This window comes from Odontesthes bonariensis, chromosome 21 (assembly GCF_027942865.1).
Source record: "Odontesthes bonariensis isolate fOdoBon6 chromosome 21, fOdoBon6.hap1, whole genome shotgun sequence".
In the NCBI taxonomy this organism is placed as follows: Eukaryota; Metazoa; Chordata; class Actinopteri; order Atheriniformes; family Atherinopsidae; genus Odontesthes; species Odontesthes bonariensis.
Genome location: NC_134526.1, coordinates 3,889,574 through 3,905,720, shown reverse-complemented (window position 1 = coordinate 3,905,720; position 16,147 = coordinate 3,889,574). Strand labels below are relative to the sequence as shown.

Sequence of the window (16,147 nt, the reverse complement as noted above, 5' to 3'; positions counted from 1 at the left end):
GTATTGACACTGACTGTCCGCTGCCATAAAGCTCCATCAGCCCGCTCTGTTTCTGCCTTGCTGCAGCAGCAGAGCCTCGGTGTGTGCGTGAGAGAGAGTGTTTTGGGTGTAGACGGTGTTGATATATGACTGTGTGGGAGGCAGAGTCGGTACCCGTCGGCTTCTCCGCCGCCTCCTCCAATAGAAGCTTTGGAAACGTCCTAATATCTTGGCCAGAGCCGGGTGAGCGATGGCCGGAGCCAACCTGCTGATCTTAGCACCGGGTGCATTAGTTTGCCATAAAGAAGCCGTGATTGTGAAACGCAGCAGGCGAAAACATATGAGGATGAATGGCACCGTATAAAAGCCGAGCTCTGTTTCAAAATCCATTAGAGGCAAGTGCCTGAGCTCCGAACGCAGCAGAAGCCGGGGCCCTGCATCCTACCCCTGCACGTCCGTTTGAGGCATGGATCGCAGATCACTCTCACGGTTCCTCCCCTAACTGTCCATTTAATCAAAATTTTTAATCAATGCATTAGCGGATGACAGCTTCGAGGACAGAAAAAGCATACTTCACTCGGTGCCAGCTATTGGCATCCAGCGATAGGTGAGAGATGAATGCAGCTCATTTGGTGCGAAGACAAGAAGAAGAAGAAGAAGAAGCAGCAGCGCTGGCATTCCTGTGGATCACATGTGTGATTGTGTGCTACTTTCTCTTTGTGTTTGTACGCGCTTCCATGAAAGCTCCAGCCTCCCCCTGTGGACTGCCTCCTAATTACTCAGATCTGCGCTCAAAGTGAAGAAATAATGAACGAGAGCTTTAATTATGCCTCCAGACAAAGGATCCCTGATGCCTGGTGAGGGCAGGTTAAACAGGGAGCCGCTCCTCAAGGCTGACCAGCTCTGGTCAGCCTGACATGGAAGGGGAGGATTTAAAAAAAAAAAAGATGAGCAACATAGGTTTGTTATCTCTAACAGATATGACACAACCTTTAATTAGTGAGGATCCCCGAAGCGCCGGGCCTGAGATATAATCAGCGGACCTTTAGCGAGAGCGCGACCCGCGGCGGCGCCGGTCGCCTCGGGGCGCGCCGATCCAGGCGTCCTCGTGCACCCTTCCACGGTCGGGGTTGTGCCGGCGCTCTGGCGACGCCAGATAATGAGGAAGCCTGTCAGAGGGGCACTTCAAGGCTGCCCCTCAGAAGGCTTTAGAGCTTCTTAACAGAACCCACCATCACCAGAATACGACCGCTTTGTGTTCCTTTGGAGGTCCGAGCCGCGCGTCCTGCAGGCTGGACCGAGAGTGCACGGAGTTCCAACATGTGCATGACGCTGCACTCTGTCCAGTCTGACCTGTTTGTGCTGCTCAAACTCTGGCTGTCGTCCTGATGGGGGAGCTGTGTCCATGTCGAAGCACAGAGTGCAGCGGTGGGAAGGAACCAGGGCAGCCCTGAGACACTCCAGGAGCTCCCGCTTCTGCTGCGTTACGTTCAAGAAGGAAATATTACACTTCTAACACGTTACAGTTACTCTGCAGGCAGTTTAAACCGTGGCAGGATGATGGAGATCCTGTTGTTTTGTCTTCAGAGGTGCATGTATGATGGAGAAACAGCTGATCCAGGGAGATGAAGGTTGTGTTTTATGTTAAAGAAACGATAAATTAAAGCCTCTGAGTGGCTTAAAGTGACATTTAAAGTAAAAAAAAACGTGTCGGACTAACAGATGAGCATGAATCTGACGCCAGGAAAGCTGAATTTCTTCCTTTCAGACCTTTTTTACAGACAAAGACGTGGCAGGATGATGGAGATCCCGTTGTTTTGTCTTCAGAGGTGCATGTATGATGGAAAAACAGCTGATCCAGGGTGATGAAGGCTAAAGAAATGATAAATTAAAGCCTCTCAGAGTGGCTTAAAGTAACATTTAAAGTAAAAAGAACGTGTCGGACTAACAGATGAGCATGAATCTGACTGCAGGAAAGTGCAAAAAGCTGAATTTCTTCCTTCCAGACCTTTTTTACAGGCAAACACGTCGTCTTTTTGTATTTTTTTCCTCCTTTCAGACGATGGAAGTGACCATAAAAGCTAGCTCAACTTGTCCAAAGTTGATAGTTTAACGACAGCTGCAGCAACTTCAGTGCCACGGAGTTTAATTATTCCTGGTATAAAGTTTAATTAACTTCGCTTTGCTCACAGTCTCGCCAACTAAATGAGATCCTTCGAGACGCTTTGCATCTATTTTTCACAAGTGGTTGAGAGATGATGGCTTGATCAACTGAAGCTGATCTTACCATTGGAGCCATGTTGAAAAGACTTGAGATATCCACCTTATAATTAAAAAAACACACAGATCTTGTTGGTAAATGGTAGAGAAACCACATCTATAATTGCCGGTAAAGATGAAGGACATTTGAAGCAACGTTTCATGGTATCCGTACGTGTTGGAATGAATAAAACGGGCGTACGTTGCTGCTGTTGGGTCGCTGAAAGTCAATAAAACTGGCCGAAGGACGGCAGCTCCATCTGAAAGTGTCACAGCTTAACTCGTGATAACGCCTTTAAAATGTGACCTTATATTCGACGTATTCAGAGCCTTTAAACGGGTTCCGCTGGACTTTGGCTTTCAGGGGTTATTTTACAGTTATTGGCACTCTTGAGTGAAGTAGCTGAAGAATCCGAATGCTGGGAGTGATGGGAGTTCAGGGAAATAAACAGTCATCTCTTATGATGATTAGTGCGAGTGTGCCGTATTGATCAGCGGTCATACGATAAACAGTGGAGAACTGGAATGTGCCGCCAATCGTTTGGGCCCCATTAGCCGTCGCCTGTATTGCCTCTGATTATCGCTGACTGAGCCTCTCGGTGCACGTGACGGCCCCCTTTTTTCTGAATCCCGTGCACAGAGACGGATGTATTAGTGGAGGTTTTTGAGTGGAGATTAGACCAGGTTTAAAAGCTTGTAATGCCTCAAACCAGCAGAGACTCGACACAAACGTGCACAAACGTGCACACGTGAGTGCACGGGCCCTCCCTCGGGGGTGAATCCTGTTCTGTAGCTGGCCGGCAACACGGGCTCAGAAGACAGACGTGGCTGTTGCCGGTGACAGTGATGATGATGGTGATTGTGGTAATAATGATTATGCTGATTATTACGGGGCTGCCACGGGGATGTGGTGATTGCACGGCGAGAAGAAGGAGCAGAGCAAGACAAAAGGGCGACGGTGACACACAAAAAAAACAAAGAGGATGATTAAGATCACTTTTTTTTAAGTCCTTTTGGTGATCAGCTGCGAGGCGTTCGCAGCCGTTGTTGATCTTTTGGTTAATTGGCGGCGCGGCGGCGGGGAGTTTGGGCTTTGATTTCACATGACAAAAAGAAAAGGCACCGTTGAGAACATTCCAGCAACTCCCTTTGAAGGGAGTGATCTGGCAGTGCTCATTTGAATTATTAACTGGGCGAGACAGACAGACTTAGTTGGGAAAAAGGGGAGCAAATGAGCGAGAGACAGAAAAACACACAGATGGACAGACGGGGAGATGGATTCCCATCTTTAGCAGGCGGACCGCTCAGCCTCAACCGCATCAGATATCTGTGACGACTGATCTCCTGCATCAAACAGTCAGGCCAATTATTCCCAACCAGAATGTATACTTGCAAGATGGCTGCCGGTGAGGTGAGGTGAGCTTTTATTTGAATTAATGATGCTTTATTATTCAGTTTTCACTCTTTGGAGATCATGAAATTGTAGAATGAATGTGTAATTACAGGCCGACCCTCCCCCTGCTGCCTGCTTATTTAATCTGTGGGTGGGTGGGTGTGGGTGGGGGTGTCCTGGAGAAAGTGGGCTCCCCTACAGATGGACCCCGCTGTAACAGAACAGAGGAATCTGGGTTCACCGTGAGTCAAAAAGCTGCAACAACAACGGTGCAATTTCATGCAGCCGTAACAGAACCAGCCACACAAATGATTCTGACAGGCCCGCAGAAGCATTCACAAGAACATCCAGCGCACAGAAGCATGTTCAAGTTGACTCACAAAGCCTGCGCGGCTGCATCAATCTCCTCCACACTCGTCGCCTATTTTGTGGCGCTGCTCGCGATGCCATTATTCTGGCTCTGGCATGGGAAGATAACATCCCTGTTCTTAATCCTGCCTACAGAGCTCAGATTGTCTTTGTTGTGTTGGGGAAACAAGCCATAAATGAGCACACAACACCAGACCTATTTGAATCGCTGAGAACACACACAAAAAAAAAAAGAAGAAGAAGAAACCCTGTGTGTGGACGGTGATTCAGAGGCCTGGAACCGGGCTAAAAATATGCCACCTAAAAGATGGAAATCATCCTGAGAGGGACGGAGCTGGATGGTCCAAGCGGCTCACTCTGCATCCATCCCTTTAATTCCTCCTGCTGCTTTCTGGATCTAAAGATAGAGAGAGAGTTGTACATTGTGCAGATTCTAATCCCCTCAGGGACAAATTTGTGATTTTGGCCTTGATGAATAAAACATGTCTCGACTTTGACTGTATTAACAAGAATTACAAGCTCAAGAGTAACTCTACCTTGTTGTACCACGGCGATGACCCGTGTTCCTCCCGTCTCTGCTGAGGCATCATGGTTATGAAACCACCCCGGATGAGAATTAAGATTGATTTCATGCGTCTCCTCCCCGGCTCGCTCGCACCTCAGCAGCCAAACCGCGCTGGTGACGTAACGAACCCGTCTCCTACGTTCTCTTTGTCTGTTCCTTTTAAAGCCGAATCAAACGCAATTAATCAGAGAGACTCTTTATAAAAAAAAAAAAGGGGGGGGGGAAGCTCTGAGTCGTCTTTCTTGTGCAGTTTAGCGTGCGCTGCAGTGCACGCCTGGCCGGATGTGCGTTTTTTTGCCCCTCGGTGGACGCAGAATCGCGGCCGGGGCCTCGCAGCAGCCCGCCTCTGTTTCCCTGCGTTTCCTCTGGCTTTGGCAGATGTGTGCCATGCGTGCTTGTACAGTTTGTGTCCTTGAGTGTGTGCACGCACAGGGCGCGTGTTTATGTGCGTGTTTTTATGTGCGTGTTTTGCGCGGTTGGGGCAATTAAAAGGCAGCATGCGGTGTCCCACGAGGTGCTAATGCCCAGGATCAGCTGTTCTAATGTCATTCACATCCCCTCTGCTATTCAGCCGGCCCGTTTGATGTATGAATCCACCAGGGACTCCATCCACCCCCCCCTCTCCTTCCACTCTACCACCACTACTGCCACCTCTTTCATACCCCCACCCTAACCTACCCAACCCCTCGCCGGCTCTCCAACCCCTCCTCCTCCTCCTCGGCTTGCTCAGAACCTCCCCTTCTGTGTCTGAATGCTTATGTTGGCTTTTATCGCACACAAAGTAAACAGAGTGGCGGCAGGGATAGCGAGAGAGAGAGCGAGAGAGAGAGCGAGCAGCGATAAAGGTGGAACATGCACATTGTCTGCGCGCCGCCACATCTTCAGTAGAGACACAAAGATTTTCTAAAAAGGCGAGAGGAAAGGAAGTGATCCGAGAGGCAGAGAGAGAAAGCGAGCGAGCGAGCGGGATCGCGGTTCAGAGGAAGGAAGACCGAAGAGCGAGAGGATCTCCTGCTCAATGCGCAAAGCGTCCCGTCACCCCACGCTGAGCTCCATGGCCAACTCCGGCTGCCTGCTGCTCTCCGGCTCCGGGATGCTGCCTCACTCGCTCCAGTGTCCCCCTGCCTTCCTCTACCTGCCCGAGGTAAGACTGAATGAAGCTGGCTGCGTCCACCACCACCCCCCCCCCATCCTCTCATTTCTCCGTGCGCTCCTCAGCGGCACGTGATAGCATCGCGCTGGCTTTGTGTTGTGTTACCAGGAGTGCTTTACACCCCCCCCCTCCCGCCTAACCCCTGACCCCCTCACCCTGCCTTGCATCGGGGGGTCCGGAGGGGCCGTTTGGCTCCGTTCTCCGGACCGTCCTGCTCTAATGTTCCCCGCTGAAATGAAAGCAGCCGGTTACTGTGACGTGGGCTCGCGCAGTGTTTGTGTTCATGACTCATTGTGCTGGGAAATGTTTTCTCTGTCGGCGTCTGTCACTTCTCTGCTGCTCACATTCAGCCAGTTTGTGCAGTTGTTGCTTTCACGCCACATTTTCTTAAAAAAAAAGAAAAGAGAAGAAAAAGAAATACGCTCCTTTCGTCTGCACTTTTTATGCAAATGGCTGCCCAACTTTTTCCTCTCGTTTAAAAGCAAACACGCGTGTGTGGTGACCGAATCCTGAGTGCGTTACCTCGTCTTAACCCCAACATCTGCATTTCATTCATGTTTGTGTTTTTTTTTTTGTTTTTTAAACATGACATTTAATTTAAGCCCCTGAATTTTTAAAAGTTGGACCTGAGAGGCCTGCTGGCATTTGAATTATTCTACACCTTATTTTTATTTCCTGGTTTGTTTCTGTGACAAAAATCTAAATGTTTCACTTTTTTTTAGGATTGTTAACTTCAGACTTTAGCAGGTGAACTCTTTTAGCTTAAATTACACAGTCTGGTGAAATGAGGCTGCAACTTCTTTTCAGAATTAAGGCGATCCCCCACTAAATGAAAAGCACTTTGAATAATTATATCTAGCTCTGCAAATTAACATTGATTTTCCCCCTTCTTCTTATTTTTTTGTCCCTCCTTTGGAAATTGATTCTGTCACTGATCCCCTCGTTTTGTGAAACCCAAAGGCTGCAATTTTCTAAAGGCAGGTGAAAAAATCAACAACAAGGTGACTCCTCAGAGCCCGTGTTGCCCGTCTGTCTGCTGAATTATTCACATGTTTTAATTCAGCGAGGCGGCGGCGGCGCTGTTAGCGGTGGGATGATGGGTGGGCGGCTGGATGGGGGTCGAGCGTCCAATTTAGTTTTTACTGCCGGCCGCATGTGTTGCAGTAAACAGTGTGTTACCGCGGTGATTGAGGGGGGGAAATGATGGCGAGGCTGCTAACGATGGAACTCCTGCACTCCTCATTTTGAACCCCCCCACCCTCCTCTCTCTGCTCCCTCAACATCATGGTAATGGCCTCCACCCCCTCCCACCCATCTGTCCAGATCGGGCACACCCCACCGGGCTGGCGGGGACGGGGGGCATTTGGACGACCAGGTGCCACCAACTGTAGGCGAGCCAAAGCCATCTCCAGAAACCCGCTGAAAACGTGTCGTTTCTGTTTTTAACGGCCTTTTAAAATGCAGACGTAATATCACCATCTTTTTAGATGTTAAAAGCCTCCTGAGCTCCTGTTTCCACCTGTGAAAATACCAGTAAACTGAGTGGGTTTACCTTCCACTACATCCCTGTTACACTCAAATCCTGAGGATGAGCAGCGAGCCTCTGGAGTCGCTGTGTGTGTGTGTGTGTGTGTGTGTGTGTGTGCGCCTGGCTGTGTGTGTGTTTACATCCACAGTCCTTTAAAAGTCCAAGACAGCTGAAATTGAAACTTCCTGTGTGCTATTTTCATGAAACATCCCTTTCTGTTTCAGACCCCTTTAATGTCTCAGCAGCTTTTGTTCCATCTTTTTTCTTCTTTCCGGTAAATCCTCGCCCTGCAGCGCTGCGAGGGGAAACAACCCCTCTGAATCACACTGTGGCCGGCGTCCCCCCCCCCCACACACACACACACACTTCACCCATCCTCCGTGTTCCCCGCCCCCCCCCCCCCCCCTCGCCACAGTGCAGGACTGCAGCATCGGCTCATGTGAGATGACAGCCAGTGAACAGAAGGGGAATAGATTGAGGTGATAGCCTCTGCCTCACAGTTTGTTTGCATTTCAAGTAAGACTCTGTATTAAGTTGGGCTCTGAACAGCTTTGCTTATTATGTGCGAACATGGCGCCCGCTTGATATCGCGGTGACACAGGAGTTTATTACATAAAGATTAGCAAAGCATACCTTTGCTTTATTTGTGAGCAGCGGTGTTGGGGTGTGTGTGTTCCCGGGCACTTTTGCTTTGATGCTCTTTGTAGTCGGCTGCGGCGCGCATGAATCCCGGCTAAATGTTTGTTTTCATTAACACGAGGAGAGGCTCCCCGCGGTGTGGAGGGAGAACTGTGGGCTTCTGATTGCAGAGAAGTGTGGGTATCACGCCGCCGCCGAAGGGCCGTTGCTCTGCTCGACGGGGGGAGAGTTTCTCCACCACATGGAGTGCCGGCTCCATCCTTCCGCAGGATGATGTCACTTTTCTTCTACCCTCAATTTGTATTGTAGTGGCTCATTTTGTGAGTTATGACGCTGGATATTGAGGGAGTTATGAATTACAGTGCGGCGGGACTTTTATGGGATGCAATGCTCACTGCTGTAGGCCTGCATTAAAGCATGAATTTATTTATGGCGCGAGCCCAAGCTGACGGGGTAACTCGGGTTTGCTCAGGGTAGTTAGTGGCTGTCTTCAGAGTCATAAAAACATGGCATCTCATGGATTTTCTATTTACCAGGCACTGGGTGGGCATATGGCAACGCTCGTAAATGTAACTCTATTATCTAAGACGGGGCTGTTGGGTGGGAAGCATGGTGTTACTTATGTCTAAAGAGGAGAAAGCAGCGGTTGTTTTTTGTCTCCATGCCACATCTCTCTCTGTCTTTGCCTCAGATTTATCTCCAGATCTCCCGTTTTTCTAAAATTGCCTTCCTTTGATTTGTAATTGGATTTTCTATCATGGCGTTCCACTCTGCTGATGTCTATTGTTATTGTTGCATCAATTGATTTCTTTTTGTGGCTTTTTGGTCAGGCTGGTTTGAATCCCACCCCCCCCACACCACCCCTGCTGCTCCTTCTCCAACTGTACACGATTTCAGTGTCGTTCTAAGTGGTTAGGTCACCGAGAAGGGGGCGATCCTTTCATGTTGGTGGATCCTGCGAGGAGTCGCCCTGCCTCTCTGGTTTCAGCAGCCTCCTCCTCCTCCTCCTGATCTCTTTTCCACGGCTGCTCTGGTACCGGCTGCCTCTCTTCACACGCGCACACACACTGATAGATCCGGTTAAAGGCGAGGGATTGCAGAGAGGAGAGAACTGGGAATACTTGTGACACACTTCCCCCCGCGGTTCGAGCCTTGATCCTGCCTCCCAAAGCGCCGCCATTCACGGGGACTTTAGATATCGAAGGATTCAGGTTGGCGGACTAATGCCAACCCTGCAGAGATGGCTCCTTCCTGGGGGACAATTATTGTGGGCCGAGCTGCTCTATCGACGGCTGTAAATGGAGATGCTTTCTGGCCCCTCTCTTTAGGCCCATGGGCTCGTCACCCTGATCAATAGTTCTGGTTCTATGTTTTCACTGGACTCTGACGGGTTAAATCTGGCGATATTCTACATTTTGTGCACCAAAAAACCCACCAAGTAAATTAATTCCAAGCCACAGAGCTCCTAGTAAGAAGTCCTTTTAAATCAGTGGTGGACGTGTTCTTTCATTACCATAAACACGGGTTGCTTTGAGTGGATCTGACACGCTGGAAATACTCCCCCGATTATAAAAAAGTAATGAAAATAGTCCCCGATCGCACTAAGTTAAACATCCAGAGTGTATGTGTGGAGGCAGCCAATGGGTCTGAAGTGAAGCGAAATGAACAAACATGTTCAACAGCAAGAAAAACACTTTGACTTCAGCCTGTTGCGAGTCAAAGCCCGATCTTATGATTAGGTGTTTGTCTCATCCGCCTTCACAAGCTATTTCTTTTTGTTGTGCTGGTGCAAGATAAAAGCTGCGTTTTTTTTAAAGTATTTCCATTATATCACAAGGCAAACGCCAGCTTTTGTTGTTTTTCAGTCAGTTTAGTCAAGCACAATTCACTCAGATTCAATCAGGCACAAATCAAAAAAACTTTAAACCCAATTTCATGGGCTCCAGAATATACCTCTCAATATGTTCTATGTTTTGGTGTGAAATCATTCAGTCTTTCTCTCACCCGCTGTTCAGCTGTTTTGTCCCTTAAACAGCTGATTCATAGCAGCATAACAAAGGCGGAGGGACTGATTGAAATGTTTTCTCACTTTTCTCTGCCCCGGAGGAAAATTGTAAATCACAGCTCAGTCGTTTATTTTGAAATTTCATTTGGTGTGTGAGCGGCTGCCGCCTTGTTCTTCAAGGAGCCTTCACAGTCAGGCAGATTTCAGCGTGCACGTGTGCGTGCGCACACACACACACACACACACACACACACGTTTTTCTTAAGGCTACCCACCGTCTTACTCCACTAGACCTTTGTAAATGGAACAAAATTAAATTTGTTGGCTGTATAGAGGAATGGCACAAACGGTGCAATAGGTTTAGCCACCAACAAAGCTTTTTTTTCCACTCGGAGGGGCGGGGTGCGTTCCCCCCGTCTTCTTAATGCACATATTTACGCTGACCCACCTATATTCGTGCGTCTACCTGTTAGGAATTCTTAGCATCCGTGGGCGGACGCTCGCAGGGTTTTGCATGCACGCTGCTGTGTGGCGCATCAATAGATGCGTGTTTACATTTTGCCAATAATGCTAAATATCCCCCAGTCATTAATGGTGAGCGCTAGCTTGGAGAGCTGCTGTCCGTTTTCTATTAGCATGCACAGTGCTGCTCATGCTAATATACTCCACTTCTGGAAAACAAAGCTGCAGATGGCCTCACCTTGCAATAATTACCAGGCTTTTTTTTTTTTTTCTGAGGAGGAGGAGGGTGGCAAATATCTAATGAAGCTTTTAATTAACATCAGTGTTGAACATTAACTGTTGCACGCCGCACAGAGAGGAGGAAATATGACACCGCAGGAGATGTTTACATGCTAATTTTCTTGGTGCTAGGAATTCTAAAGTTGCCAACTCTGGAGCGGCGCTGTCTCATTCGCTCGCTCCTCAAAAGTTCAAAGGTTCAGAGCGAGGCTGCGGGTCGCAGAGGGTAGTCGACAGTCGCTGCTGTCCGTCCTGACCTTATCTCCCACCCCGGCTGTTCAACACTGCTCAGGCGTGTCCGCTTGCTCAGGAGATCTCAGCTTCCTGCAGCCCAGAACCAACAGGACGGACGCGTCCTCGTCTGGAAGCTGCAGGAGAGGAAGGATGGCCGAGAGAATCTAATCTGACCCGAGGTTTTTTTCCCCTTTTTCTACAAATGGCGCGCTAAAATGCTTAAGCAGCTCGACCAGCTTGAGTCCAATTATTTCTTTACTGCGGTATCTTAGCCAGCTGTGATTATTATGTTTATAATGTAGTGTCACTCTCGTACTGTCCTTCAAGCTTTCCCCTCGCGGCGGGATCCTCTCAAATGAGACGTATTACCCTGTGTGCTGAGTTAACAGAGTGGCCGTACAAGTCGGGGCAGAAAAAAAGCCGTGGCCGGCCATTAAAGGCACTGCACCTTTTTATCACCAGCAGCTTAATGGCAGTGGTGAACAGCAAAGCATTATTACAGTTGTGCTCCTGCGTGGCCAGGAGGCATGCTGCTGCTTTCTGCTGCTTTCTGCTGCTTTCTGCTGCTGCTGACAAATAGATCTGCAGGCCAACACTGAAGTTTTGTTTTTCAAAAGGTCATTATCTGTCTCCGTCAGAGCGGCGTGCTCGTGGCCCAGGCACCACCGAGCCTTTTTCCTGAGAAGTTTCTGAGCTTTTTTTTTTTTTTTTTTAAGAGATGCAGCTGAACAAGTGCGTTTGACTACTAAGAGGCACCCCGGGTCACCCGCCGGAGAGGATCGATATTTGAACTTTGCCGTTGTGGGTCAGCACGTGCGGGTATATAAAATGAAATGGGGCTTGAAATTGATTTCAAATTCTCCTTGAAAAAAAGTCTCCAGGTGTTCTGAGCTGAGGAGGAGGCCACCTCCACCCAAGCTGCTGCTTAATTCTTTTCTGTTTCTCCAAATGAAATGAGCCCTTTCGTTATTGTTATTGTTGCTCTGATCCGTTGGACCTGCAGAGTTTGGGGGGGGGGGTTATAAAGTAACGGCTGCGATTTCCTCTAAAACTGTGAAACAAACCACTCTGGGATGGACTTCAACATAAAAAATGTAGTTAATCTCAGCTCCGTGTTGCATGAACAATGGGAGGTTAAAAAAAGCCAGACTTTGTTTTCTCTTTGTCCTCACGGGCAAAGCGAACAGGTATCCCTCTGATTGCTCTGCCTCTCGTTGTGTAATGGCTGAGAAAGGAGAGGAGCTCATGTAATTTAGCTCAAATCAGAGGCCTGCCCTCCTCCTCCTCCTCATTTTCCCTCCGTCTAAATATCACTGCTTCCTCTCGCAGCAGTTTGTTAGTGGAGCACGCCTCTGTGTTTTTCTAAAATCATCTATCAAGGTGAGATCTGTGGGAAAGAGCAGCGCCTCGGGCTTCCTCGCCGTGTGCTTATGAGGTTTTATTAGGTCCCACAGGACCACTGCTTTGGTGTGTGTTAAAAACAAATGGAACTTACAAATTACACATTATAGCCTCCACAGGCTCGTGCATCCACCTTTCAGTCCGATTGTGTGTGTGTGTGTGCACGTTTTCCTTTTTCTTTTAGTGGCCAGCAGATGAAGCAATGTGCTTGTTTGAGGGAGGGTTGGCCTGGTGATGGAGGCGGGGCCAAATTAAAGCTAAAAGGAACATTCTTCTCAGTTTATGTAGCATCTTCTCATGTATATGCCTTAAAAAGGACATTTTTAGGTACTTAAACATTTGAAATAAACCAAAAAGCAATTTATTAGACAAAGAAAAGGCAAGGAAATGCGTTTGATTTGGTCACAGCAGAACGTAACCGAGGCGATCGGCTCCAGGAGGTGAAACAGAAATGTCCAGACAGCAACGCATCGCAGCAGCCCAACAACAATGTTGAAATCTCCCCAAAAAATTAGAGCAATGAAATAAAACGTGAAAGCTTTAAAACATTTAGTGCACGCTGGGTTATTTACTGTGGAAAGTAAAGGAGGAAATGATGATAATACGAAGAGCAGATCTGTTTTGTTTAAAGTTAAAACCCTCCTCACACACGTGCACGTGGTCTGAGGCGTGCACGTGGGTTCTGTACATCCTCATGAACACACTCCATGTAGATTTTCCCCAAACCCAAATATTTTGGCAATTTTCATCACTGTATTGCAAAAATACCACCTTAAAATTTAAGGACAATTTTTTCCTGGTTTATTGATGCTTAAAACCAGCAAATACGGCTGCGAGTAACTCTCACGTGATATATCTGTCATTACAGCACATAAAGTGCTGACGTACAGCTCAGAGCAGAGTTATTGAGGACCCCCCCCCCCCATTCCTTTTTATAGGGGCAGTGTTTTCCTTAAAATTTGCAAATAGATAAATAAATAGAAACTCTGAATATCTGCTCTGAGCTCTTTTCTCCTCCAGCACAGCCTGAACCCTCTCAGATGAGCTTTCCCTCTTTCTTAAGGACATCACTTTCAGATGCTGTTCATCTGCTGTAGATAGTTCTTTAGGCCTGAGACTTCTTCTTCTGTCCTCCACTTGTCCAGTTTCCTCAAATTTAACCCAACATATTGAGCTATAACCACAGCTGACAGTAAAACTGTGTTATCTTTGCTGTTTTTCATAGATGCAACTAAAGAAATGGGAACAAATGATGTGTCCTTGTGACAAAGTGCCTAAAGATCCAGTTTAAAATGGCTTCTTTGCTAAGTTGTCTGTTCTGTGTGGACACAACACTGGTTCATCCCTTGGTTAGACGCCTTTTTATATTCTTAAACGATTCACAGGTCAGATAAAAAAAAACACATTTCTCTGAAAATGGTACAAGGACTGGACTGGAAATGTGAAAAAGCAGCCAAAGAAAACTTTGAAAGACCTTCAGAAAGCTGGAGAACTATTGATCAGGACCACTTTCCAGCTGCGTGTAAGAATAATATGAAGAATTGAAGGATAACTTTTGCACAGTTCTGTATTTATAACTAAATAGAGAAGAGCAGATAATGCATTTAGCATTTAGAAAGACATTTCTCTTGCTGTTTGACAACCTACGAATATAAATGTAAGAAAAGCTTCTGCTCAGTTTCCACCGCTATCACCAGCATCTGATAGCGCTAACAGATAGCTTAAAAAGAAGCTAATCTTAGCTCCACTTTGGACGAGGCAGCCCTCTAAACCGTTACACGCAGTGGAGGCTCAACAGGGATGAGGATTTTCCGTTGCCCACCCCTCCTATTCATCCCCTTCCCTTCTAATTTAATGACTCAGAATTGTAACTCCCAACATTGTTATCATTCAGCAATAGCGAGTAATGAATAGCAATTAACGTTTTCAAAGGAGGGAGTAAAGCTTGAGAGACGTCGCTTTTCACCCAGAAATGTTGAAACAGCGCAGTCGGGGGAGATACTGTCATGTAGAGAAAGGGCCTAATTTATCCGTCCAGCTGTTTTTGGTAAATAACTTTTTTTTTTTATGCTTCTTCTTCTTCTTCTTCTGCTATCAGCGCAAACACGAGTAATCACTCTAATATCCAACACATTCCGGCTTCCTCAATGAACTGTAATAAACTGTAATAAATTACTCTGCACATTTTTGTCCCAATGATTGCTCTTTTTCTGGGGCCCGGGCAACAAAGTGCTAATTAACTGGATATGAATGAAATTCTGGGGCAGCGGCGCGGTATCAACGGCAGGGAGACAAATGCGATTTGGTTCTGTCGTGAGCGAGTGGAAAATTGCTGTGTAAATTGGAGGTTGTTGCTGCAGAGCGTTTTTCTGTGTGCTTACATTTCATGGGTGAGAATCCAATCTCACAGGACAGCATGTGCGGACTGCCCTCTCTGATACACTCCACCGTCCTCCACCTACTCTATGATAGCGCTCTAAAAGCTCCCCCAAATCTCTCCACACACACACACACTCGGAAACACAAACACACATCTCAAAAGGTGGGAGCCATTGTCGGGCTGAGAGGTAAAGATGTAAGACTCATCTTCCAATTCACCAGATTCCCCCGACACTTGATTTCACGCCACGTAAACAGAGCAAATTCTAATTGTCACACTTGTCCTCTCCTGTACTCCCGTTTTTTTTATTTTTTTTGTTGCATATTTTGCTGCCCTCTTTGAGTCAGAAAAAGACCGCAGCCTCCTCCTCCTCCTCCTCCTCCTCCTCCGGACTCATTGTCCGTTTTCGCCTCTTTGCACTTTTTCATCTGTAGCTGCAGTGGCCGATTTTTATCTATGGGTTTGGGCAGTTCGGGGGAGAATTACGGTGACAGAGCCGTGGAAATGATAGGCCGGCAGTGAGATATCTCTGCCTCATAAATTCTACATTGCTCAAGATAATTTACGAGGGAGGTTTGTGTGCGTAAGACAGACAGTGCTGCACGGTATCCATCCACTCCACAGCCTCCATTCACTTCAGCCCCGCGAGTGCAGTCGATTTATCGGATTTATTTTCACATTCGTTCCTCTCATTCCCAAAGCATCACTTTGAATGATTATAATCATTTTTTTTCTCACCTTTTATTTTTTGCTCTGAATATGCCCGGGTATTATTTATGCCGTCAGGATTATTACAGATAAAAGAGCAAACTAATAGATCTTGCATGCAGTGTCTACTGCTTTACGATTGAGGGGCCTTCACTGTGAGGTATTCTGCCATCAGCAAAGGTCATCAGCTCCCCTGGTCGTGAGCTACGTGCACGAGGGGAGGCCAAAAGGCACGAGGGCGCTGAGATTAGAAATCATTCTGTTATGCATATTTCTGCAGGAGGCCTGAACCGGAGGACGTTTATCCCGTTTTCTGGCCCTGATCAGCTGGCGAGGTCACTTTATTTTTCAGTTTTCTCTGAAAGTTTTCAGTGTTTTCCCCCTGAAAACAGATACTTTCTTTACTATTCAATTGTTTTATCAACTTCTTTCACTTGGCTGTGAGCAGAAAACACCGAAATGCGTCGTTCTCCCGTGTTTAAACATGCAGCCTTTCACCTCGATGCCCAGCGTGCACCGGCGGAGGTTTGGCCCCTCGTAAGAAGACATAAGTTCCCCTGAAAACACAATTTGTGAATTTTTTGGGGCGTAATACATGAAATGAGCAACGAAGTGTGAAGCCTCTCCTCAGCTGGCACACGGCGGCTCACAGAAGAAGGTCCACTCGTTTCTGATGCAGCGTTTTAAGCATCGAATCTTGGAATTGTTCATAGGAATGACTCAGAGTTTGAGTCGTAAGCGGCGCCCTCACAATGGGCCACCCTCTGCTGGATTTGAGCGATTATTCTCCGGT

At 47.4% G+C, this 16,147-nt stretch overlaps 1 protein-coding gene across 13 annotated transcripts in view; it reads left to right on the top strand.

Annotated features, from left to right (window-relative positions):
- Positions 1-16,147, top strand: part of LOC142372105 (RNA binding protein fox-1 homolog 3-like) — a 616,940-nt gene that overhangs the window by 512,217 nt on the left and 88,576 nt on the right. Inside the window, exon 1 of one of the 13 annotated variants that reach the window (XM_075454904.1) lies at positions 5,367-5,709. The exons of 11 other annotated variants lie outside the window; for them this stretch is intronic. In XM_075454904.1, coding sequence (XP_075311019.1) covers positions 5,584-5,709 — 126 coding nt within the window. In that variant the 5' untranslated portion in view covers positions 5,367-5,583. Of the gene's footprint in view, positions 1-5,366; positions 5,710-16,147 lie in introns of those variants that run through there. One more of the 13 variants, XM_075454907.1, reaches the window with a different exon arrangement.